The 24,730-nt window shown below is 34.9% G+C and overlaps 3 protein-coding genes across 4 annotated transcripts; 1 reads left to right on the forward strand and 2 right to left on the reverse strand.

Moving 5' to 3' along the window:
• Positions 1–4,099: 4,099 nt before the first annotated feature.
• Positions 4,100–7,607, forward strand: LOC121805718 (probable LRR receptor-like serine/threonine-protein kinase At1g67720). 2 transcript variants are annotated; one of them, XM_042205680.1, is made up of 9 exons: positions 4,100–4,451; positions 4,851–5,397; positions 5,965–6,431; positions 6,507–6,642; positions 6,735–6,806; positions 6,885–6,953; positions 7,029–7,100; positions 7,179–7,250; positions 7,319–7,607. In XM_042205680.1, exons 1-9 carry the CDS (start codon positions 4,358–4,360, stop codon positions 7,356–7,358), a joined length of 1,569 nt encoding a protein of 522 aa, XP_042061614.1. In that variant the 5' UTR covers positions 4,100–4,357; the 3' UTR covers positions 7,359–7,607. The 2 variants fall into 2 exon arrangements, with proteins under 2 accessions (XP_042061614.1, XP_042061615.1); XM_042205681.1 differs by lacking the exon at positions 7,319–7,607 and having other exon boundaries at positions 7,179–7,311.
• A 6,311-nt stretch (positions 7,608–13,918) lies between these two features.
• Positions 13,919–14,878, reverse strand: LOC121803325. Its single transcript, XM_042203006.1, has one exon. The coding sequence runs from the start codon at positions 14,812–14,814 to the stop codon at positions 14,152–14,154; it is 663 nt and encodes a 220-aa protein (XP_042058940.1). The 5' UTR covers positions 14,815–14,878; the 3' UTR covers positions 13,919–14,151.
• A 6,181-nt stretch (positions 14,879–21,059) lies between these two features.
• LOC121802328 (uroporphyrinogen decarboxylase) lies at positions 21,060–24,416 on the reverse strand. Its single transcript, XM_042201970.1, has 6 exons — positions 24,136–24,416; positions 23,619–23,740; positions 22,937–23,047; positions 22,593–22,781; positions 22,015–22,140; positions 21,060–21,678 (listed from the first exon to the last, which is right to left on the reverse strand). Exons 1-6 carry the CDS (start codon positions 24,233–24,235, stop codon positions 21,163–21,165), a joined length of 1,164 nt encoding a protein of 387 aa, XP_042057904.1. The 5' UTR covers positions 24,236–24,416; the 3' UTR covers positions 21,060–21,162.
• Between the last annotated feature and the right edge of the window lie 314 nt (positions 24,417–24,730).

Below are 24,730 nucleotides of genomic sequence, written 5' to 3' on the forward strand. Positions count from 1 at the left end.
CGTTATTGCGGTATATCGCACTTTTTACAGTATACCAAAGTACGGTACGGTACACCATAATACCATTATTAAAAAATATACTATACACAAAATATTTAAAAGTAGGATTTTCAGAGATTTTTTCTTTTTAATTCTATTTGATATATACATATATTAAACTATAATACTCCCTTCATCCCATAAAAATATGTGAACTTTCCATTTTCGTCCGTCCCACAAACATATGTGCATTTCACTTTTGGAAAGTTATATCAATTTAATAATATAGGTCTCACTATCCGCTAACACCACTTTAACTACCATTCTCATCGCCTCTCTTACTTTACCATACCATTCACCTCCCCTCTCTTACTTTACCAATTTTGTCTTAATTCTCGTGCCATACCCATTGCCCACACCTTTATGGGATTGATGGAGTATAACATTTCAACATATACTGATTTTTCGGTATGCGTCAGTATACCGAATGTACGATATATCATGGTATACCACGGTATAGGAAAATTGATATCGTTACAGTATCGAAAGGATTTCGGTACAAACTGCGGTATACCGAAAAAATTGTATTTTCAGTATTTTTTCGGTACAGTAAGTGCGGTCTTCCGGTATTTTTCCCCATCCCCTTATCTCAATCGAGTTATGTGATTGCTCGAGGGCTACGATCAGTGATCCAAAGTAGTATGTGTTGTTCCTTTGTTTACATTTGTCATCATTCCATTACTCCTCTGTTTGTTTACTCATTCCGTTCATTCAATAAATCTAGTGATCATCGTCCTCAATTTCGTATTACTTGTTTGATAGTATTTGTTATACTCCCTCCGTCCTCAAAGAATATTATGCACTTTGGATTCGGCACGGGTTTTAATGTAAAATTGAAAAAGTAAGAGAGAGGTAGAGAGAAAAGGTAATTAAAGTATTGTTGGTGGAGAATGAGTCTCATCTCATTAGAGGGAAAAGAGTTTCCAAAATTGAAAAGTGCATATTCTTGTGGGATGGATTAAAAAGGAAAGAGTGTATATTCTTGTGGGACGGAGTATTATGTTGGTTGTGTACGTGGATGTAGGATTTTACTTACAATCTTAGCTTTGATCGTATCACTTTTGGTGTTTTTGTTTCTTGTTGATTGATTTTACCCCTGCTATCATATCAATGTTTTTTTTTATTTCGTCTCAATTCTTAAGGTTAGGGTTTAAAACATGTATCAAATCACAATCAAGTTTATGATAATTGGACGTTTTTTATTTCAGTGTTGATTACATAAATTGATGATCCTTCTTGGAGATGAACTACATAAAAATTACAATATCAGCAATCGACATTGACATCGATTTTTTCTGATTGTTTTATGATCTTTTGCTGCTTTCACGACATTTTATGAAACGTGACTTAGTATGGTTGAACCATTGATTTTTTTCTTTTGTGTATATTTAGGTGTCTGAAATCAGTGTGCTGGCCATTGATCTTTTTTCTTTTATGTATATATTGTATTTGATATCTCTATAATCAAACAGCTAAAGAGTTAAGTGGTGGTAAATAATACTAGTACTAATAAGGTAAGAGTGGATGACCTAATTCTGTAATCATGGTAACAGCGGATGAAAATTGTTGTGGCACATCATGCTCCCTGTATATTGACCCAAGTCCTCTTGTACAAATTGTCGTTTATATAATAAATATTGTTGCATGCAACATATATTTTATAATTATCTACCAGTAAATTAATTACACATTTAATTTTACATAAATGAGGCAGAGCATGTATGATGTATGATGCTGTTTATTATAAAGAGGAATTAGCTTGCAAGTAATAATTTATTACATGCTTAATGCTTCTATTTGCTCATTACAAGTTCCTAGAAAGAATCTGGTTCCTCTATGTAGATTGCTGATATTAGTCAATAATCATATAGTTTACTTACACGCAATTAATCCATTTGACAACTACCAAATCTGCTAATATAGCCACTAAGTCGATATGACATCGCTACTTTACTTAGGTTACTTATTGTTTATTTACTTCTCTTATTTGTTCTCAATTAGGGGGATCGGAATGGTATACCATACCAAGAACGTCATACCTTATAAAAGACTGTGGTATGACAAAATATCATACTGTTAACATTCCGAATTTTAAGTATATACCGTTATTGCAGTATACCACATTTTTTACGGTATACCGAAGTACGGTACGGTACACTGTAATACCGTTATTAAAAAAAACTATATTTTATACACAAAATATGGAAAAGTAGGATTTCCGAAGATTTTTTCTTTTAATTCTATTTTATATATAAACATATTAAATATAGCATAATATTTCAAAATGTACCAATCTTTCGGTATGCACGGTATACTGCGGAATATGAAAATTGATACTGTATCACACTGAAAGATTTCAGTACGGTATAATATTGTATCGAAAATTGCAGTATACCGAAAATCGGTATTTTCGGTACGGTAAGTGGGTATTTAGATATTTTTCCTTACTTGTATCACATTACATTCGAATTCGATATATTTAACCTTAAGCATTATATTATTTAACTATTTTCCCAACTCTAACACATATTATATTTGTTATTGTTCTTTGACCTAATTTATTCTGGCTGTACTAAAAATCTAAAAAATTGCAAAATAAATTGTAAAAAATTTAAATTCTTCTATTGAGAATGGTAAGGATTTTTATTAGCTGTGTGTGTTTGTATTTGTTTGTTTGAAGACGTGAAATAATATGGAGTATTTGTAATCATTTCTTGGTCAAATCAATTTAAAAGAGCAAGTATGAGTGGAAATGTGGCAGCATAAAAGTAGTGGAATAATTTATTGAATTAATTTAAATACAAATAATTTTATAGGATTTTAATTGTATAAAATAATTAAGTAAATTAAATTAAATTACAAATACTAATACTCTCTCTGTCCAGTGTCCGCGAATAGAAGTCTCATTTTTCCATTTTAGTCCATCCATGAATAGGAGTCTCGTTTTTCCATTTTAGTCTATCCACGAATAGGAGTCCCGGTTCATTTATACTATAAATGGTAATAGACTTCACATTCCACTAACTCATTCTCATCATATTTCATTTAAAACTAACAAATACAAGTGGGATCTATATACCACTAACTTTTTCCATCCACTTTTCTTAACATTTCTTAAAACTCGTGCCGAAAAGAAATAGTACTCCTATTCGTGGACGGAGGGAGTACAAACTTTAGATATGCAAAAATATATGTAGCCTCATTGTCAGCCTGCCTCGCTGCTCCACCACCATACCTTGTCGCATTGCCGCTTGCCTACCTCGCCGCACTGCCTCGTTATCCGTCTGCTTCGCCAGGCTTGTTGTGGTGTGCTGCATCAATCATTGATTTTCTTCAATTCAAGTATTCATCTTACGAGTATTCATCTTATTGTTTATGTTCAAATTGATTTTGTTTCGATGCTAAATTAAGATATTTCTAGAGATTTTTAAAACTTATTTGGAAAGTATTAGTATCTCTCTATTATACTGTATTACACAATTATGTTGCCAAAATATTTCGGCAGTATTTATTAACAATCACTACAATAACTTTTTTCTAACTAATGAATGATTATATCTAACTCTATTTTTATTAAATGTATGTCTAATTCTACTTTTAATAAATACTAGTAGATGTTTTAATTTAAAATAAATTTTTACAATATGCTTCAAATATAGTAATCAAATTCTATTAAAAATTTACTATGTTTTCCTAAAAAACATAGTTTAATGGCATTTCTGAAAATCTACTTTCCATTGTAGATAATGAATAAATATATGTTTATAATTTGTATTCCGCAAATAGGAGTCAATGCTTTAATCTGGATTTATAAGTGTTAATTACTTTTGATGAGATGGATTTAACGACGGAGTAGGAATAACATAATTATATATGGAGATTTGATAGTTATTTTTAGGATTTAAAATATAATAAGGGGCAATTTAGTACTAAAATAATATGAATAATAAAATAATCGGTTCAAATGAAATCGGTTTGGTTCAATTATAAATTGAAGGCATGAAGTTTGTATGTAGGTATTATGTATGTTTATATTTTCGTAATTAAAGAAGGTGGAGCTGCTGAATTTGGAAGTGGTGATTCCACAAAATTGAGACTCAGACAACCTTAGATCGTTGACCATGTCTGTTTTTTCCCGCGTTTATCAAATAAAAATATGTCATTTCTATGATTCTTTACTTTGCTCCGTCCCAACTTCATCTCTTTCTTGTTCAATTCACCTAACACTGACCCATTCAATTCCCTGTCATCAACTCCAACATCAACTCATACATACCTTTTCAACTCCCTCTCCCTCTAAACCCCGTTTCTCTCTTTCATGTCTACGCTCTTACCATTATCCGCCATGATTCCCACCCGTCTTCTCCTGCTCCTTGCCCTTCTCCCAATCTGCCTCTGCCAATCTCTCCAAGGTCACTATAATTTGATTATTAGTTTTTTTTATTTTTGCATCTTATTTGTGATAAATTGTGATTCTTGATTGATTTTGGACATGGCTCTTTTCGAAATCTAGATGGAATTTGATCTCACTATGCTTTTCCTGTTAAAAATCGGATCTTTATGCTTCCTTTAGGGTTTCTCCTTTCAACTAGTGTTTGTATAGGTTCAGTATTTAAAATGATTAACTGTAAATTAATGCATTTTACACGAAATTTCACCCATTTTGTGGTATCACTTTTCAAATATTGCAACAGATAATAAGGGGTGTTAAAAGTGTTGTTAAAATTGCAAAATGGATGAAAGTTCAAGCACTAGTATTTAGCCCTATTGAAATGAGAAATTATTGGATTTATTTATGTATGTTTTTTCAGGTGTGTTGATTGACTGTGGTGCTGATGTTGGATCGGTGATCAATGGCTTGGAATGGCTGCCGGATTCCGGCTACATATCAGCAGGGAGTTCCAAGGTCATTGCAAGAGAGGATCTGGTCCAGACACTCTTCACCGTCCGATCGTTCCCTCTCTCAAACAACGTTTTCAAGAAGTTCTGCTACGAAATTCCTGTGGATGGAACCAAGAAGTATTTGGTTAGAACAACTTACTACTATGGTGGAGTGAATGGCAATACCAATCCACCGGTGTTTGATCAGATTGTGGATGGGACATTGTGGAGGGTGGTGAACACAACTGAGGATTATTTGAGGCGGGAAGCATCTTACTATGAAGGTGTCTTTATGCCTACCGGGAAGAATCTGAGTGTGTGTGTGGCTGGGAACACGTATACGGATTCAGACCCTTTTATATCTGCTCTTGAGGTTGTGCCTTTGTGGGATCAGTTGTATAATTCCACAGATTTTCGGGCTCATGCTTTGAGCTTGGTGGCTAGGCATAGTTTTGGATACGATGGACCTGTTTTCGGGTGAGTACTTGACTTCTTTTCTGCATTTGGTTTTTGATTTTTTTTTATGAATCATTGTTTAGTACTGAAATGGTGTTTTTGGTCAATTTCTTTGTGTTATTGAAATATTTTGAATGAGGTTGCTGATCTTAGTCTTATTGTATGTGTTATATTTGATTAGGAAATATAATTGAAGATTTGATTATATTGAACAAATATAAATATTCAGGTGGATGGTGGTGTTTTGGTGATAGTTCTTGAGTTCTCTTATTATCAGCCTAGCTATGGTAGAAATTGTATTTGTGATTTCTGAAATGAGTGAAGAATCTTTTTTTTTTTGTGTATCTCTCATATGGTTGAAGCATTGATTCTATTGAACAAATAAAAATTTGTAGGTGGATTGTAATTATGTGCTCTGATCTTTACATTGTTCTAGTTTTACTTAGAATAGGAATTATTGAAACTACATTCTTGATTTTTGCATAATTGGGTTTTTCAGTAATAGTGTAATAATTCAACATTATTTACTTCATAGTGTTGTAACTCATTCATTTCCCTTGCTAAACGTATGCATACGAACTTCACCAGATATCCCGATGATCAGTTCAATCGCTACTGGCAGCCGTTCGGAGCAGATGCGTTCCCCCTATCAAATCCACAAGACCTTGCTGTTTCTGGCATCTGGAACCTTCCTCCGCAGAAAGTGTTTCATACACGACTGTCAAAGAGCCTTGTCGAGCCTCTGACGCTGAACTGGCCCCCCGGCCCTCTACCTGGTGGAGTAAATTACTCCATTGCTCTTTACTTTGCTGACGATCATGCCTCCGACTCAAACAACTCTAGGGCGATGGACATAACCATAAACAGTGTCCCTTATTACCGTAACTTGATCAGAACTCCAGTTGGTCTTGTGGTATTTTCGAGCCAGTGGCCTCTTGCTGGAATCACAAATCTGACCTTGACTCCTGCACCCGGCTCGACTGCCGGTCCTCTGATCAACGCTGGAGAGGTCTATCAAGTGATTCCCTCAGGAGGGAAGACTCTCGCCCGTGATGGTATGATCCGCTCCTATGCAATAATCCGTATATCAATGCTTCCTTCAACTGAGATTTCAATTTTTTTTTCCACAGTGATTGCTATGATAGACTTAAGAAATCATTTCCACAACGCTCCAGCTGATTGGAGTGGCGATCCATGTCTGCCAAGTCGGTATACATGGACTGGAGTCACTTGCTCCTACGGACCTAGAATTCGTATACTCTCTCTGTGAGTAGGATCTTACTATATACTGTATATGTTTATCCCGTGATAATCAAACAGAGTCAAGCTTACTCCTCTCTTTCCCGATTGCTGCACAGGAATCTGACGAGCATGGGGCTTGTGGGATTGATCTCACCTCGCATTTCTAGGCTGACTGCACTGTCTAGCATGTGAGTGAATTTCTAAATACACAGTTCTATCCATGTCTTCTCGTTGTTGGGACATTGATGGCTTCTCGTTTTCGACAGCTTGCTGGGAAACAACAGCTTGTCAGGAACCATTCCAGACCTCAGTTCATTGAAGGCAGTGCAGAATTTGTGAGTGAAACTCAGCACATTTAGATTGTGTTCCTTTTCCGTCCTCAAGTCAAACACGAACCGTTTCTGTTTCAGGCATCTGCAGGACAATCGTCTAGGTGGAATCATTCCTCCGTCTTTGGGGAGCTTGCAGAACCTACGCGAAGTGTAAGTTTGAATCCCACCAACGTGTTAATCTCTCTTGAAATATTGGAACAAAATCTGATTCTGGTTTTCGTTGCACAGCTTCTTGCAGAACAACAATCTAACGGGTCAAGTTCCGCCCAATCTAAAAGGAAAAGAAGGATTGGCACTGAGGTAACTGTCTAGTCTAGCCTTTCTACCACGCCCCGTCTGATCAATCCAACGTGTCTTTTCTTATCCAGGTACACGCCGGGGAATCCTTTGCTGATTCTGCCACCATGAGATCGTCACTCCACCAACATTCGCCTGGTCGTAAACTGCGATGATCAGATCAAATGTACATTATTTTTTTTTTGTAAAGAAAAAGATGAATTGTTTGAATGTTTTGAGCAGAGTCTTAGGATTGCTAGCCATATTTTGAGCACATAGTAAGCTTCTCAAATCTCAATCAACCTTGTAAAATTAAAAGTAGAATAAACTACAGCTGTTTCTCGTGATAATGATTGATTAATTATTGTTTGTTTTAATTTACTTAATTGCTTTATGGTTTTTAGTTTTTACTTAGTAAAATTGCATTGACAATGACAGGTTACATAAGGTGATAATAAGGACATAGTTTTATTTTAGTGTTTTGCCGTTTCCCCAAGTAAGTTAAAAGATATTCATTCTCTTTTTATACAAACTCTATTAAATTTGGTTATTTTTTTAGAAATTGACAAAAGTATTTTAGATTCTTTTCATTGAGATGATATGATTTAATAATATAAAGCAATAAGTTGATTAGAACATAGTAGTTATATCTCTACTAAAAAATTGATTATATGTAAATAACATATATATTGTTTTGAAAGTATAACTAAATTATTTAAATAAAAATAATTGTAAACATAACTCTTATTCCTATTTTATTTTATTTTTAAAAAGCCAAGCCATCTATTTCAAATAATTCGAATTTCAAGAAAATGAACTTTGAGTTGAAATAGAATTTTTTTATAAAATGAATGAAATTTAATATTTGAATCATATCGTTGTTGACCCATAATTATAACGATGATTCTTTGTAATGATCTACTAAGGGATGAATAGGAGAAATAAGGCTCCCATATATATATATATATATATATATATATAGGGTTTTGATCTATGCAAAACTAGATTTAAATACAGAAACGCAGAACAATATCATAATTAGGTCACTTTTAGGTCATAATTAGGTAATTTTTAGGTCATGCTAACAAAGCATGACCTAAAACGATCTTAGCATGACATTAAACCTAAATATTATAATATGACCTAAAATTGCTTAATTATGACCTTCCGTTTTTTGGTTAATTATTGACCATTAGATCATCTAATCCTAGGGCCAAGATTTGGTCTGCATTTCTGGATTTAAACACATACTTATTTTGATCATCTCCCTATATATATATATATATATATATATGGGAGCCTTATTCTCCTATTCATCCCTTAGTAGATCCAATATTCTTCTAAATATGGATCGTTAGATCTGATTCATCAACAGTCCGGATGGATGCTTGATTTTTAAACCCGCGTTGCATTATAAGGCGGATTGTGTGCATTATAAGAGTAATTTAGTAAAGAAATGAAAATAGGAACCGCCAGAATATGGAAGGTCCGAAATTTAAGCAAGCTGATGAATTCAACCCTTCCATCGAATAATTCTCTCTCATTCAACACGCTCTAACTTCCTCTCCACTCTTCCGCCTTTCCCTCTCCCCATCTTCTGATAATCATCAAACCCTAGCCGCCCTTTTTATCACACAATAGTCGTTTTCTCAGTTAGAAGCCGACGCAAAATTTGACACCAATCTTCTAGATCCCGTTACCCACCCTCCACCAGTGCAAACATCGAACCCTAACCGCCAACACCGGTGCTGTCGTATTCACCAAGTCAACAAGGTATGTGTGAAAAAGGCCGACTAGAAGTCGAATTCATCAATTTTTAGACACGAAAAGCAATGATTTCAACATCGACTAGGTTGCGACTTTTTTAATTCAAAAATTAGTAGTCGTTTTGGTCCCGGTTTTATCTATATCCGAAGCGCAAACATTGTTTTGGGTTTAAAATGATGGATTCGAGTATCTTATTTCTTTTTGTTATGATAGATTCACAATGTCTAAACGAGGTCGTCCGTCGCGCTCTCAACCTACACAAGCTGCAGGTATAATTGTGTGTATAATTGCGTCAGTTGATTGAGTGTAAAAAATGAGTGTATAATTACTTCAGTTTCTTCGGCATGAATTAGGCTTGCATTGTGCGCATTAGTTAATGGCTGGAAGGGTAATTGCCGAAAGGGTAATTGCTGGACAGTTTTGTGCGCATTAGTTAATCTAAAATTTACATTATTGATGTGTTGGGATGCATTATTTGTTAAATATTTTGCATTATGTACCCGGTTACTTGCTGTTGTGGGAAAATTGGATATTGGAAGATACATATGTGCATTATTTGGTTTAGACAATGCATTATGTAGCAGTTAATTGTCATTATTTGCTGTATATTATGCATTATGAGAGGTATTGTGTACATGGGTTATAATCAACTCAGTGAAGATTACATATGTGCATTATTTGGTTTAGGCAGTGCATTATGTAGCAGGTAAGTGTCATTATTTGGAGTATATTATGCATTATGAAATGTATTGTATATATGGGTTAATCAACTCGGTGAAGATTACATATGTGCATTATTTGGTTTAGGCAGTGCATTATGTAGCAGGTAATTGTCATTATTTGCAGTATATTAGGCATTATGTGAGGTATTGTGTATATTGGTTAATCAACTCAGTGAAGATTCAAAGTGCGCATTTGTTGTTTAAAATGATCTATTATTGAAGTTTTGGGATGCATTATTTGCCCATTATTTTGCATTATGTGTCTGCTTACTGGAGGTTGTGGGAAAAGTGTTGAATGGAAATTACCTATGTGTATTATTTGCCCGATGCTGTGCATTATATACCAAATAAGTGTCATTATTTGCAATATATTATGCATTATGAGAATTGTTGATTATTAGTTTATCAAAAATCTTACATTATTCATGTTCTGTGCTGATGCATTATTTTGGAAGTATTGTACATTATTTTCCTGCGTGCTGGGTGGTGTGGGAAAATTATTGAATGCAATATAAATATGTGCATTATATGATTTGTCTTGCGAATTATGGGTCAAGTTTTGGTCATTCTTTACAGAATAGTAGTCATTATGAAGAGTATTGTGTATATATGTGAATTAATTCAGTGAACTTCAACTGTCGCATTATTTGAATTCATAAGTGCATGCATGCTGTCGTTAGTATTATTCATTATAAAGCTCATATCATGTTGTATTCTGTTTTAATGCTAATTTTCTGATGTTTTATGTTGTTGGGTCCATATCAGAGAAGCAGGTACGACTCGACATCGACGAAGCAGTCGACGATGTAATTGTCAAGTATTTTGCATTATGTACCTGGTTACTTGCTGGTGTAGGAAAATGGGTGAATGGAAGATACATATGTGCATTATTTGATTGAGGTTATGCATTATGTAGCAAGTAATTGTCATTATTTGCAGTATATTATGCAGTATGAGAGGTATTGTGTTTATGGGTGAATTAACTCAGTGAAGATTCAAAGTGCGCATTTGTTGATTAAAAAGTTGCAATATTGAAGTTTTGGGATGCATTATTTGCCAAGTATTTTGCATTATACCTATGTGCATTATTTGCCCGATGCTGTGCATTATATAGCAAATAAGTGTCATTATTTGCAATATATTATGCATTATGAGAATTGTTGTTTATTAGTTTATCAAAAAATTTACATTATTTATGTTTTGTGCTGCATTATTTGCAAGTATTGTGCATTATTTGCCTGCGTGCTAGGTGGTGTGGGAAAATTATTCAATGGAATATAAATATGTGCATTATTTGATTTATGTTGCGCATTATGTATCAAGTTGTTATCATTATTTGCAGTATAGTATGCATTATAAAGAGTATTGTGTATATGGGTGAATTAACTCAGTGAAGCTTCAAAGTGCGCATTATTTTAATGAATAAGTGCATGTTGTCATTAGTATTATGCATTATAAAGCTCACTTCATGCATTATTATGTTTTTAATAATAAATTTCTGATGTTTTATGTGGTGACAATGCCATGGAGGAACAACGTAGTAACAATGGAGACGGGGGTGTACGTCATGCGCCATATGGAGACGTACTTCGGTGAGAAGGAGAAGGATTGGGAGTGCTGGCTGAGCGCAAAAGGGACAAAAAGCTTAGAGATGTTTAGAATCAGGTTTGCAAAGATGCTCCTTACATGTGCGCACAACACCAGAGGTAGCACAAACCAGTCTAAAGCCACGAGGTATTGGAGAGAGAGACCGACCAAGTTCAACTTCGAGCAGTGGGTCGTGAATTATGGGCTGGAGTGAGTGAGAGTTTCGGCTTGGGTGATGTAGGTTGATGGGTTAATTAATAGCTGGAGTGATTATTTAAACTGTACGTTTTTAGTAGACACATGATGGAAAGTGAACACAACCACCTTATGGCGTGGTATATTTTTAACAACTTATTATGTGTGTTTTTCTATAAGAAACTGATTTTGGGACTATGCATTATGAATCAAGTATTTGCCATTATTCTGCAATATAGTATGTGCATTATTTGTTTGAGGTTGTGCATTATGTATAAAGCAGTTGTCATTATTTGCAATATAGTATGCATTATGATAATTATTGTGTATATGGGTGAATTGCTGCTTTTGTCATTATCAGGCGTGTGCGCATTAGTTGATTGCAGCTGTGTATTAACCCATCAACCTCCATCACCCAAGCCGAAACTCTCACTCACTCCAGCCCATAATTCACGACCCACTGCTCGAAGTTGAACTTGGCCGGTCTCTCTCTCCAATACCTCGTGGCTTTAGACTGGTTTGTGCTACCTCTGGTGTTGTGCGCACATGTAAGGAGCATCTTTGCAAACCTGATTCTAAACATCTCTAAGCTTTTTGTCCCTTTTGCGCTCAGCCAGCACTCCCAATCCTTTTCCTTCTCCCCGAAGTACGTCTCCATATGGCGCATGACGTACACCCCCGTCTCCATTGTTACTACGTTGTTCCTCCATGGCATTGTCACCACATAAAACATCAGAAATTTATTATTAAAAACATAATAATGCATGAAGTGAGCTTTATAATGCATAATACTAATGACAACATGCACTTATTCATTAAAATAATGCGCACTTTGAAGCTTCACTGAGTTAATTCACCCATATACACAATACTCTTCATAATGCATACTATACTGCAAATAATGATAACAACTTGATACATAATGCGCAACATAAATCAAATAATGCACATATTTATATTCCATTGAATAATTTTCCCACACCACCTAGCACGCAGGCAAATAATGCACAATACTTGCAAATAATGCACTCAATCAACTGAAGTAATTATACACTCATTTTTACACTCAATCAACTGAAGTAATTATACACTCATTTTTTACACTCAATCAACTGACTGAATAGGCCTTTCGTGTTTGAGTTTCCCTTAGATTTTCTTGAATTACACAATATATATAGGGTTTTGATCTATGCAAAACTATATATATATTTGAGTTTAAGTAAAAGATAGATAAAAATAGGGGGTTATAGTTTCCCTGAGATTTTCTTGAATTACACAATTGGAAAACGAAGATGGACAGATAGATAATTATTAGTACTACTGGAGTTACATGAACCACTCTTCTATTCAGTTTGGTTCCGATTTATACCGAATCTGGAACCGGAAACACCTCTACATCAAAGGTGCATCTTTGTGTTTCTTTTTTGGTACAAAAAATGAATTTATTGTTGTATGTTTATGGTGTTTTGAGCCAATCATGAATTGAGCATTTAGTTATTATTGTTTGTTACATAAATAATTCAAAAACATACATATATTGTTTGTTACGATGTGTAGTTGCATTCAATTCATAAGATTTTTGTGAGATGAGATTTTTATTTCAATGAGTGAAGAAACAACTTAAATTTCACATTGAGTGTGTTGGGGACTCATGTTCTTCCATTTTCAGTAAGGATTCATTCAATTTGGATCGAACGAAGAAAGAGTTTCATAACTTGTTTACATTAATATAGTACTATGATATTCGAAAATATATTTTTTTAGATTCCCCTCGTTGTATAGCACTCTAGATGTTCCTTACTAGCATATCATGTTAACAAATTTAACATGAATCAAAAGAATTAACTCAAATTCTCAAAAACTATATAACTTTTTGCTCTATATAATTTAGGGATGTAATCAAATGCAAACTCTATATACTGTACAAACTTCAAATTATGATTTGGACCGTTAAAAAATATCAACAGATGACAAAATAATATCATCAGAAAATGTCAATACAATGTCAACGGTTGATGATGTGTTGATATTAAAATCTTGAAATTTTACAATGTTTTGACACTGTTAAGGAGTTTGGAGTTTGTATAATATATAGAGTTTGCATTTTATCACTAACCTTATAATTCGTATGTTATGTTCAAGATTATGTATTTTTATATATTTAGTTTTATATAGTACAGTAATAAAAGTATGCACCACACTATGTAAGATACTCCATTATTTGATGTACATGGTATGTAGTATTGCTTATAAATGAGACCTAATTAGTACTACACATTAAATGTTCTGTCATTTTTATACTTTTTTTTACTATTGACAGAAAAAGAAGAAGATTTTACTGCAATGAAACTTAGCATTTAGAAATAAAACAAGAATCGTAAACAAAAAATAATCAATATCTCAGAAAAATTAAGAGTAGAGTTCCATAATAAGTGGATCATGTTTCCCATATAAAATGTAATTAATTAAGTAAATAATTAACAATGTTAATTAGTTCATGACAGAATTACTAAACATCAAAGCACCACTCTACATCAACTGTTCACCGGATTAATTCAACAAAAATCTAAATAGAACAGTAAAAAAAATAAAAAAATCAATACATGAAAAAATACAAAAAAAAAATTCTCATGTAATGTAATGTAATGAATTCCCTAGCCCTCTAACTTCCCTCCTCTCCTCGCCGGAAAGAGCGGCGGCAGCGCCGTGCTCCTCGCAGCGGTGCAGATTGGAACATTAATCATCGGCCTAATCCTTATATTCACCGATCTCGTCCTCTCCAGCCCTTTCTTCACTTTGCTCGCCGCCTTATTATTGCCTCCTTTCTTCCTCTCCTCCTCAGCCGACGACGACGAAGACGAAGAAGAAGACGACGAAAGAGACGGCGACAGCGTGGAGGAGCGCTGCTTCTTGAGGCGGAGGAGCTCCTTCCACAGGACGGTGCATTTTGGAGGGCGCGGAGAGGGGTCGTCGTCGAGGAACCAGCTGATCCGGCGCTGGTCGTCGTCGGCGTTGACCGTCTGCTGCGGCGGCGGGGCGTCGGAGTCGGTGGTTTTGAGGTTGAGCTTGTGGAGGGGCTGGGATTGCCAGAAGGGGAGGAGTTTGCCCTCGGAGAAGAGCTCGTCGGCGGTGATCATGTTGGGGTTGGCGTCGCCGGAGAGGAACTCGAAGTCGGCGGCGGTTCTGGTTGGGGTGTCCTTTTGATCTCGGTCCTTGGGGGAGATGGAGATGAAGTTGGCGTCGTCGAGGAAGTCGGCCGAGAAGGAGATCCGGGCGGGGACGGGGGTCGGGTCCGTGAGGGGTTCGAGTGATACCATTGATGGTTGAGATGGAAGAAATTGAGATGGAGTTTATAGTTTATGGGAAGGACAATGTGGATGTGGTTTGCATGAGTTTATAAAGGGTGAACATGGGTTGAGTTGAGAGATGTTGCGTTTAACGCATTGTCATTATGATGATGTTTTCTTTAACTCATTTACAATAATGTAGTCCCTAACTTATAGTAATGAAGATGTACTAGAAAAATACTCCCATATACAAAAGGTTAAACAATAGTATTAGAAAAAAGTTATGGAATGGGCTTTACGGTTCTAACAAACAAGATGTTGTAGTATACCAAGTATAGTATTACCTCCCGTCTTCGAAAAACAGAAACTTTTGAAATGACACGAGTTTTAAAGCAAAATTGGTAAAATAAGAAAGAAGAATTGGTAAAGTAATAGAGAGGAAAAAAATTGGTAAAGTAAGAGAGATGAAGAGAAACGGTAGTGAAAGTAGTGTTAATAGATTATGAGGTCCACTACCTAAAATAGAAATTCAAAATGTTTCTATTTTTAAGGGACGATCCAAAATGGAAATAGTGTCTATTTTTAAGGGATGGAGATACTATATTATAATGATATTGTCTGCTTTGGGCTAAAACTTTGCGAATTTATCCTTGAGACAGTCTCCAAAAAAGCATTATTACTAATAAACTTAGAGTAGTACTTATATATTATTGCATCTTGGTAAAACGTGGTTTGTATAGTAATTTTTCAGATTTCGTGGCAGTTGTGAGTAGTATATATTTTGTAGTTATGATACAAATCCATTATTTTATCACAAGTTGCTCATTTACTAGGTAGAAAGATTGATGGAAGGAAATGAAGTAGGAAGATTTTGATGAATACTGGTTGACCATTATGCCGAGTCTCAATGATTAGGGTCTCACTTTTACTTTTTCATTAGTCATTTGACACCCACAAATCATATAGAAAATTCAACAACTATACCAAGATCAAGATTAATTTGGAGTAATGTTTATTTATGGAGTTAAAATGTTTTGGACGGTGAGAATAAAAATAGTTGGGTGGTCTGCTTAATCACAAACAAATGGACTGAGGTTGTTTAATGTGTTAGGGACAGCACATCGACACCTTGTGAGCTACAAGACAAAAAACCCTTTCAACAATTACCTCCTTTTAATTTCATTAAACATTATATTATCCAGTAGTTTTATTCAAACTACTCCTTTTTTATTTTCACAATTACTATGTTTCAGTCTTCTATATATAATATGGTTTGATTTGATAAAATATCCATATTCGATTACATATGTATTATAATTTGTATCATACCATCAATTATGTATCCAATTGAGTGTTTAATTAAAAATATAATTACAAATTTATTGTACATTCATGTTAATTTTATATGAATTAAATATTCTCAACAAAATGTATTTACTGAGTAATATGAGTGCCACTGATAAAATATTAAATTAATGGTTAAAATGCCACCTACTTTTCCTACTAGTTTTAAGTTTAATTGTAGCTATAACTAATGGTGAGTTTGAATTTACTTTTTGTAGTGCAGTAATTCAAATAAAAAAATACTATATTGCCGCAAACTTCTTACATCATTATGAATAAGTACTCCATTTGTCCACTAATCCCATTGCTAACTTTTCTTCAATTTGACAAAATAATGGAGTATTATATAAATAATCAGATATTTGGGGAAGAGTGAAATATACTCAGTAAGATTACAACGTGGATTACAATAAAGTGATGAAGCTAAGTCGGAGTGATTAATTAGGCCCCCACATTGATATATAGACAAACTATTAAATAATTATTGTACTCCCTTATTGGATAAAGCTGCATGGGAATTAATTTGAGCCATTATTCCCCTTGACCGGTAATTAATAAGCTGACATTTTTTAGATTTTTCCCGTTGTCGTATATACTTATATCTCATCTATGAAGATCCAATAAAATAAATATAGAGAAAAAAATATTGAAGTACCTACAAAACATTGATGGTCCGAATTTTGATAAATTGTATACTCAAATTTTCATATATGTGTGACTATATTTGAATTTCTAATTTATAATAGAGGGTCCGAATTTTGATGGGGTGTATTGTGCTTAGTGGCAAGTGAATTATTAGACAAGGATTAGTCAGAGAAATTAGATTAGTCTTCTCTTAGGCATGTTATCACATGACACTAATTACAACCCATGTGAGGCAGTGCATTTCCCAACTTAAAATGAAATTACGGAACTGCCCCCCAAAGATTTGTGTCTTTCACCCCCCGCAGAGGACATCCTTGTCATTTCACAGAGCCAAGATATCATTTTGTTTGGTTCTTGGAAAGCTTGCATTAAGAGGGTGTGGCTTTCCTAGTTAAGACAGCTAATCTGACATTAGAGTAGTAAATCCTTTTTGGGGGTATAAATATTTTGTTGCAATTGGGATTAATATTTTAATGCACAGCCTAGATTATTGAGAATCTGCTACCCATCCTCCATTATTATTAGGTGTATTATCAAGTGTCAATAATGGTGAAATGTCCGAATGTACAAATATTTTTCATTTTTCTAATATTATACCTCGTGTAGTAGTAATGTACTATATAAATTATTAAAATTGATATAATAAAATAAAGTTTTGGTCAGCTTGTAGCCAAACATAAGAATGGAAAAAAAAATACACTACTATATGGTTACATTTTCATAATTACACTATACATATAAAATGTTTCATTAGTTAATGTTTCAAATTATTACAACAAGGTTTAAGTTTATATAAATTATAAAAAAAATTCAAAGTATTTCAAGTTAATACATTTCTTCTTGCTATAACTTTTTGTATTATAATGTATTAACTCGAAACACTAATGAAACTTGTTGTGCTCTTATAATTTATATAAACTAAAACATTTTGTTCTCCGTCAATTTAAAATATTGATAAAATGTTTTGTACGTATGATGTGATTACATACCCTACATTTTCCTAAGAATGCTTATTGTTCTTAGTAAAAGAATGATTGATTATGTACGGACTAATGCAGCAAGGAATTCGAGTTTGATTGAGATTGAAATGTTACATTTGAATGATTTATATTTTTATTTGAAATATATGCATGCATCCAATATTTGGCCGGTGCAAACGTCCCAAATATCCATATTAGGAAGATATTATTCACCTTTTAATTTGAGTCCTCAATACCTCATGTTTTTGCTTTTGGACTGTCCCAAAATCAATGTCTCAATGTTCAAGAAAATATTAAAAATATCTCAATGATTCAAAAGTTACAATTTTGCAACCAATGTTTTGTTACAAATATAAATGGTATAGTATAAAGCTAGTACTACTACTTTTGATGGAACACTATGTAATACTTGTGAAATGTACATTTAAGGAGGATCTAAAACCATCTCACACTTTACATATGTGGAAGTTTGAATACTACATAAAAGGGTGTTGGGTACTAATGAGAAAAGGACCAAACACAAAATAAATAAACAAGTACTTAGATTTAAATAAGTGTGGAAAGATAGATTATGGGCACAAGTTAAGAGGAGAGCAGAAAAAGAAACCAAAAGCAAGAAAATAATCAATCAAATGTGGTGGGAATTGGGGGACCAATTTTAGGTGATGAATGTAAATGAATGTTCCGTTTATAACATTTAGTACTTGCATATGCATTATAATGTAAGAAAGTGAATGCTCAAACTTCCAATAATTTCAACATACTATATAGACATTATTTTTTCACTATATAATCAACTCAACTATGAACAAGGAGTTGTGCATTGAAATTCATGAATAATACTCCACACTGATTTAAATATACTACCTCCGTATTTAAAAAATAGAAATATTTGAAACGACATGGGTTTTAATGCACAATTGATAAAGTAAGATAAAATAATTGGTAAAGTAAGAGAGTGGAAGAGAAAATTGGATAAAGTAAGAGAGATGAAGAGAAAAAGTAATTGAAGTAGCGTTAGAGCATCCACAACCGTGCTCTTGCCAGCGACACGGTTGTGTGCCCCGGGCGGTACTATTCATACATGCTCTCTGGCAAGAGCACAACACCCACAACTGTGCTCTTCCGCAAGGACGAGCACAATTAATTTAATATTCAATTAAACATAAACATTTCCATAATACTAAAATTCATTAAAAAAACATAAATAATATTACAAATGACAAATAAAATAAAAAACGACATAATTAAAATCCTAAAAATTAAAAATTACATAATTAAAATACTAAAAATTAAAAAAACCGCTACTCGTTGCCGAATTTCGCCCACATGTGTTTGATTAGGTCTTCTTGTAGCTGAATGTGGGTTCGGGTATCGCGCATTGTGTGCCTTGTCTCGATCCTCTGGCCAACCGTTGGGGAGACCTCGCTGTTGAGCTTCCGGCTTCATCCTCGTCGTAGAAGCTAGCCGCCCTTGGCCTTTCGTCGGCTATAATCATGTTGTGTAAGATAATACACGTGAACATGATGTCGGCGATATTATTCACGTACCACAGCCGAGCCGGGGCCTTCACAATGTTAAATCGGGCTTGAAGGACCCCGAAGGCTCTTTCAACGTCTTTCCGCGCGGACTCTTGACGCTGCGCAAAAAGAACCCGCCTCGGGTCGTGCGGGTTGTGGAGCGTCTTCACGAACGTCGACCACCTTGGGTAGATACCATCGGCGAGATAGTAACCCATGTGGTATGTATTTCCGTTGATGGTGAAGTCGATCGCCGGTGCTACTTTGCCGGCCGGCTGCATCTTGACCTGTTTGGAAGAATTCAACACGTGCGGACAATGTGTTGACAATTCGCATGAACAAGCGCTTTGACATGCGAAAACGGCGCCTGAAGTAATCTGCCGGAAACCGCGGCTGGTCGGCAAAGTAGTCGGCAACGAGCCTTTCGTGGGCTCCCTCCCGGTCACGATGGATGTAGCGCCGATTTGATCTGGTTCGTTGAGGAGGAGGAGCGGGGGTATTCGCCGCGACATATGCTTCGTAAGCGGCACGATGTTGTTCGTAGTATTCTTGTTCTTCGCGTTCCGCTTCCGCCATAATATGGGTGAAATCCATTTGAGGTTTTGAATGAGGGATGAATGTGTTGATAGTTTGTATGAGAATTTTAAGAATGAGAGATGAATTGATGTGATAAATGGATTATGAATGTGTGTATTTATAGATGATTTTGGAGGGAAAAAAATAAAAAAAATCAAAAAAATCTAGAAAAACGGGAAAAAACGGCCATATTTTTGGGATTTGGAATTTTTTTAAATCATTTTATATAATTTAAAAATGATTTTTAAAATAAAAAAAATAATTCAAAGGCAACGGCTATGCCGTTGCCCAATCATAAGCCGCCACGTCGCCTGCTCGCTGGCACGGCGCTGCTCGATGCATCGAGCAGCGCCGTGCCAGTGGCGCGAGCGCAGCGGCGGCGGTCCTCGTCCTCTCCGCTGGCACGGACGGCGGCCTTCACTCCCACCACCGTTGTGGATGCTCTTAGTGGATTATAGGGTCCACTTCCTAAAATAGAAAATTTATAGAGGAAGAGAAAATTGGATAAAGTAAGAGAGATGAAGAAAAAAAAGTAATTGAAATAGTGTTAGTAGATTATAGGGTCCACTTCCTAAAATAGAAAATTTAGAAAATTTATATTTTTAAAGGACATACCAAAATGAAAATAGTTTATATTTTTAAGAAAGATAGTAATAAAAAAAATTGTTTATAAATTCACCTTGTCCCATTTTCTCACTTTACATTATTAAACATTTAACATTCACAGGTAAATAATTTAAAAGCACCCCCCAAAGTCAACATCCTTATGAGCCGATTATTCTTGGTGTATGAATGAATGGTCCAAACTAGGATCTACCTTCTACATATACTTATGCTACATGTAATTCTCAAAATATATTACTACCTCTATCCTTGAAAAATAGAAACATTCGAAACGGCACCAGTTTTAATGTACAATTGGTAAAATAAAAGAGAAAAATTAGTGAAGTAAGAGAGAGGAAGAAAAATGGATAAAGTAAGAGAAAAGAAGAGAAAAAGTAGTGGAAAAAGTATTAGTGGATTGTAGAGTCCATATCCTAAAATAGAAAGTTTAAAAAGTTTCTATTTTTAAAGGACGATCCAAAATGAAAATAGTTTATATTTTAAGGGACAATCTAAAATATAAATAGTTTCTAATTTTAAATGGTGGTGGTAATAGATGATAGTAGCTTTATACTTATAATAATAATAAAATAAATATTAAGTCGCATAATCCAACAATTACATATTCAAATTAAATATTTTAATCTTGAAGCTACATCTAATACACCAATCAAAGTATTAACCCTACAAAAAAAAACAGCAAAGATCTCCTAATATCTAAGGCCTTTAGCAACCTCAAAGAAATGTGCCACATTTTCTTCAGGTGTACCAACTACAATCCCATGTCCAAGATTCAATATATGCTTCCCTTTCCCAGCTTTCCTAACTGTGTCATTTATCCTCTCAGTGATGAAATCTTTCGACCCAAAAAGGACACCCGGATCCACATTGCCCTGCACGGCCACGTCGGGGCCCAGGCGCCTCCTTCCTTCAGCCATGTCGACAGTCCAGTCCAAGCTGACAACGTCCACGCCCGTGAGGGGCAGCCTCTCGATCAAGCCACCTGAGCCGCTTGCGTACAGGATCAGTGGGAGGTTCGGGTGGGTGTGCTTCACCGTATCCACGATCTGCTTCAGGTATGGGAGGCTGAACTCCTCAAAATCAACGGGGCTGAGTTCTGTCGCCCACGAGTCAAAGATCTGAACGGCTTGTGCACCCTTGTCAGCTTGGTACTGGATGTACTTTGCCATGGACGTTGCGAACTTTTGAAGTAAAGCATGAAGGACCTAAACAAGCATTCTAGATTATGAGATGGAGAACGAAAAGATTCGCGAGCTTCACAAAGACTAGCTATGTGGTATGTGTGGCGCACATAAAAGCTATGGCATGGTTCAAATAAAAACTTCTTATTGAGAGAATTGAACCTATTAAGTAACAGACTAAACACAGCAAATATCGCGAAGTAACTTTATAGGTTCAGTGCAAAGTTTTCACAATAAGAAGTAGCTATTGAAGAAGTTTAGATACAAATTATCATATAATAGACACAAGGATATTATAGGTATTACCAAAATTTGTAAGAATACACAGAGTAATCGATATGGAGTTATTTAAACTCTTACCTTTGGCTCTGAGAAAGCCAATCTCTTTATCTTCGAGAAGTGTTTTGAGGAACCTCCTTCAACGCAATAAGAAGCCAGGGTGAACGGTGCCCCAACGAAACCAAGCACTGCTGCTTCATTGTTCACCTGACAATGATACAAATGTGTTGATGAAACAAGGGTATGAAACTGTTCTTAGTGCTCAAGGTAAGGAAATGTACAACGGACACGTAAATAATGGCCAAATATTTTAGAGGAGAAACTACATATCTGATGAGAGAGAAAAGGCATGAACTGGAGAAGAAACCTACAGTACATATCTTCAGACAATTATAAATGAAGAAGTGACGTTGTAGCAACAGTATCTCGGCCATTACCATCTTCAGATTTTACTATACCCATTTAGATTTGACGGAATATCCTTAGGCAACCATATGTCATCCGAATGTTGACAAACAAAACTTCTAAATGATTCATGGAAAATGCATATTATAATGTATATACAAGAGTCTTTAATAGAAACCAAGCATCAACTTATATTTTGCTCTACAACGTGCTACACAAAAAGAACAATAAATCAAGGTCGGGAATGGTCAGACCTCCTTGCGCAAGATAGTCAAAGCTTCTCCTACATATGGAACTGACTCATCAGGAGTGAATTCAATCACTTTCTCAACATCAGCAGCGCTGCTTATTGGATCAAATATGATGGGACCCTTGCCTTTCACTATGTCAAATGGTATATTCATACCGGTCAAAGGTGTAAGAATATCAGAGAATAAGATTACCTGCAATACATAAAAAAGATTACACGAATTGATATAGTGATTTCAGTGTTAAAACAAGACACATCAAGAGACGAGGTTTGTTTCAATTAAAAAAAAAATTCAATGATTAGTAATACAGACGGTTTAACATTAGTTTATCGAGAAAGACGTCTCACCCCATCAGGTTTGAAAACTTTCCATGGCTGAAGAGAGATTTCCACCACAAGATCCACATTTTCTGATCTTTCACGGAAAGACGGATGCTTCTCACAGAGTTGTTGGTAACTCTATCAAAACCAATCAAACAATTGCCATTTCAGTATAACATCATATAAAGACTACTCAAAACAATAAAATAATCAAAATTCAAAATGAAAGAAGATTGCCTGCTTTCAAAACAACCAATTACGACAAACTGATGCGTCAGAAATATGAACTAGTATTGATATTTTCAACAATATGTAACAAAAGGAATTAGATCTTTAACATTTGCATATACAACTTCATATTCCAATCCCAGAGAATACGATAATCAAGAATACTACTTAGAATTTCAGCAGTTACACTTGTTATATGCAGGTACCACACAAACTATCAACCATATCCGAGAAGGGGGAAACATATTCACATGTTTACTTTACTACAATGTGTAATTCTGTTTTAGAACCTAAGGAGTTCTTACTCTCACATAACTCTAGTCAAACCACAACACCAGCCGAAAAGTTCTTTCAAAATACGAAACTACATATTCCCTAGACACTACTCAAATTGAGAAACAACTCGCAACCAAATCAATAGCCGCTCTCTTAAGAAAGGCGGTGATAAATAAAAAGAATTGCATCTGCCATATAAACCTGCCTTCATGTACCTCCCTGCTTGTCTCATAAGCCAAACAGGTGGCCTCTCCACTTCCTTCCCCCGTGCAGCGTTAAGCAACAATGGCTCGGTGGCATTTACAGCTTTCGGCTCAGCAACAGCCCCTACAAACACAGCATATGAACCCAGAAAAGGGTAAGAGTTTGCCTATTTTGAAAAACATCCACCAATAACAAGCACCGAAGCTCATGATCAAGGGGTTCCCCTAAAATTATAAATTAAAAAATGGGAGTAAAATGCTGGATAAGGAAAAAACCAAACAATGTTTGGTACAATTCGATAAGAATTATGCCCAAAAATCCAAGAAAACTACAGAATTGTCCTTCAAAATGCAAAAGCATAAAAATAGTAAGGAGCCCATCATCAAGATTAAATCTTTATTAAACTAGGTAGGAGTATAACATCAAATTTCCAAAAAAGTAAACGGTGGTCGTGCAAGAAACATCACATCTTTCCCAAAATTAATGCTAAAAAAACACGAGAAGGGGAAAAGGATTACCTCCAAGAGAGCAAACGAACTTGGGTTTGTGATTAGAAAGAGAGGGGAAATTCAATTTAGTGGAAATCGAAGAAACTGAGCTGCTATAAATGCAAGCCATATATCCTTAGGAAGATCGCTCCAAAAAATGGAATGGGAAAATTTATCTGAGTATGAGGGAGTCTCTGAAAAAGAAAAATGAAGAAGATGGGTTAACATTGACATAATAAGATTGGTTGGAGATAAAAGAAAAGATAAGGGTACGCTATCTGGAAATCTAATCGCATCAGTGTCGTGCACTGGGTCCATCTCCTTCATGAATCATGGCATAGATAAAATTATTTTTTTCTTCTATTAATAAAAATGACACAAAATAACACAAGTAAATTGAATTTACAAGAGAATCTCAAAACATTCAAGTATCTAAATTCAAATCCATAAAAATGTTGTCTACCCTATCACCAGTTAGCAAAATTTTTAATTTTTTTTATCAATAATTGCATTACTTAGTATTTTTAAATAATATATATACTGCATTCAATTGTAGAGTCACATCTTAATTTAAGCTAACATTAATTGAAATCAACTATAAACTCAAACAAATAATTTGTTTCTA

This window comes from Salvia splendens, chromosome 5 (assembly GCF_004379255.2).
Source record: "Salvia splendens isolate huo1 chromosome 5, SspV2, whole genome shotgun sequence".
Lineage (NCBI taxonomy): Eukaryota > Viridiplantae > Streptophyta > Magnoliopsida > Lamiales > Lamiaceae > Salvia > Salvia splendens.

Excerpts from the sequence above, each read along its gene's own strand:
- LOC121805718 (XM_042205680.1), top strand. The coding sequence starts at position 4,358 with ATGTCTACGCTCTTACCATTATCCGCCATGATTCCCACCCGTCTTCTC. Across the intron at positions 5,398-5,964 it reads TACGATGGACCTGTTTTCGG|ATATCCCGATGATCAGTTCA; the intron begins GTGAGTACTTGA and ends GAACTTCACCAG. Across the intron at positions 7,101-7,178 it reads TTGCAGAACCTACGCGAAGT|CTTCTTGCAGAACAACAATC; the intron begins GTAAGTTTGAAT and ends TTCGTTGCACAG.
- LOC121803325 (XM_042203006.1), bottom strand. The coding sequence starts at position 14,814 with ATGGTATCACTCGAACCCCTCACGGACCCGACCCCCGTCCCCGCCCGG.
- LOC121802328 (XM_042201970.1), bottom strand. The coding sequence starts at position 24,235 with ATGGCTTGCATTTATAGCAGCTCAGTTTCTTCGATTTCCACTAAATTG. Across the intron at positions 23,741-24,135 it reads GTTCGTTTGCTCTCTTGGAG|GGGCTGTTGCTGAGCCGAAA; the intron begins GTAATCCTTTTC and ends CTGTGTTTGTAG. Across the intron at positions 22,782-22,936 it reads AAGTTTTCAAACCTGATGGG|GTAATCTTATTCTCTGATAT; the intron begins GTGAGACGTCTT and ends TATGTATTGCAG.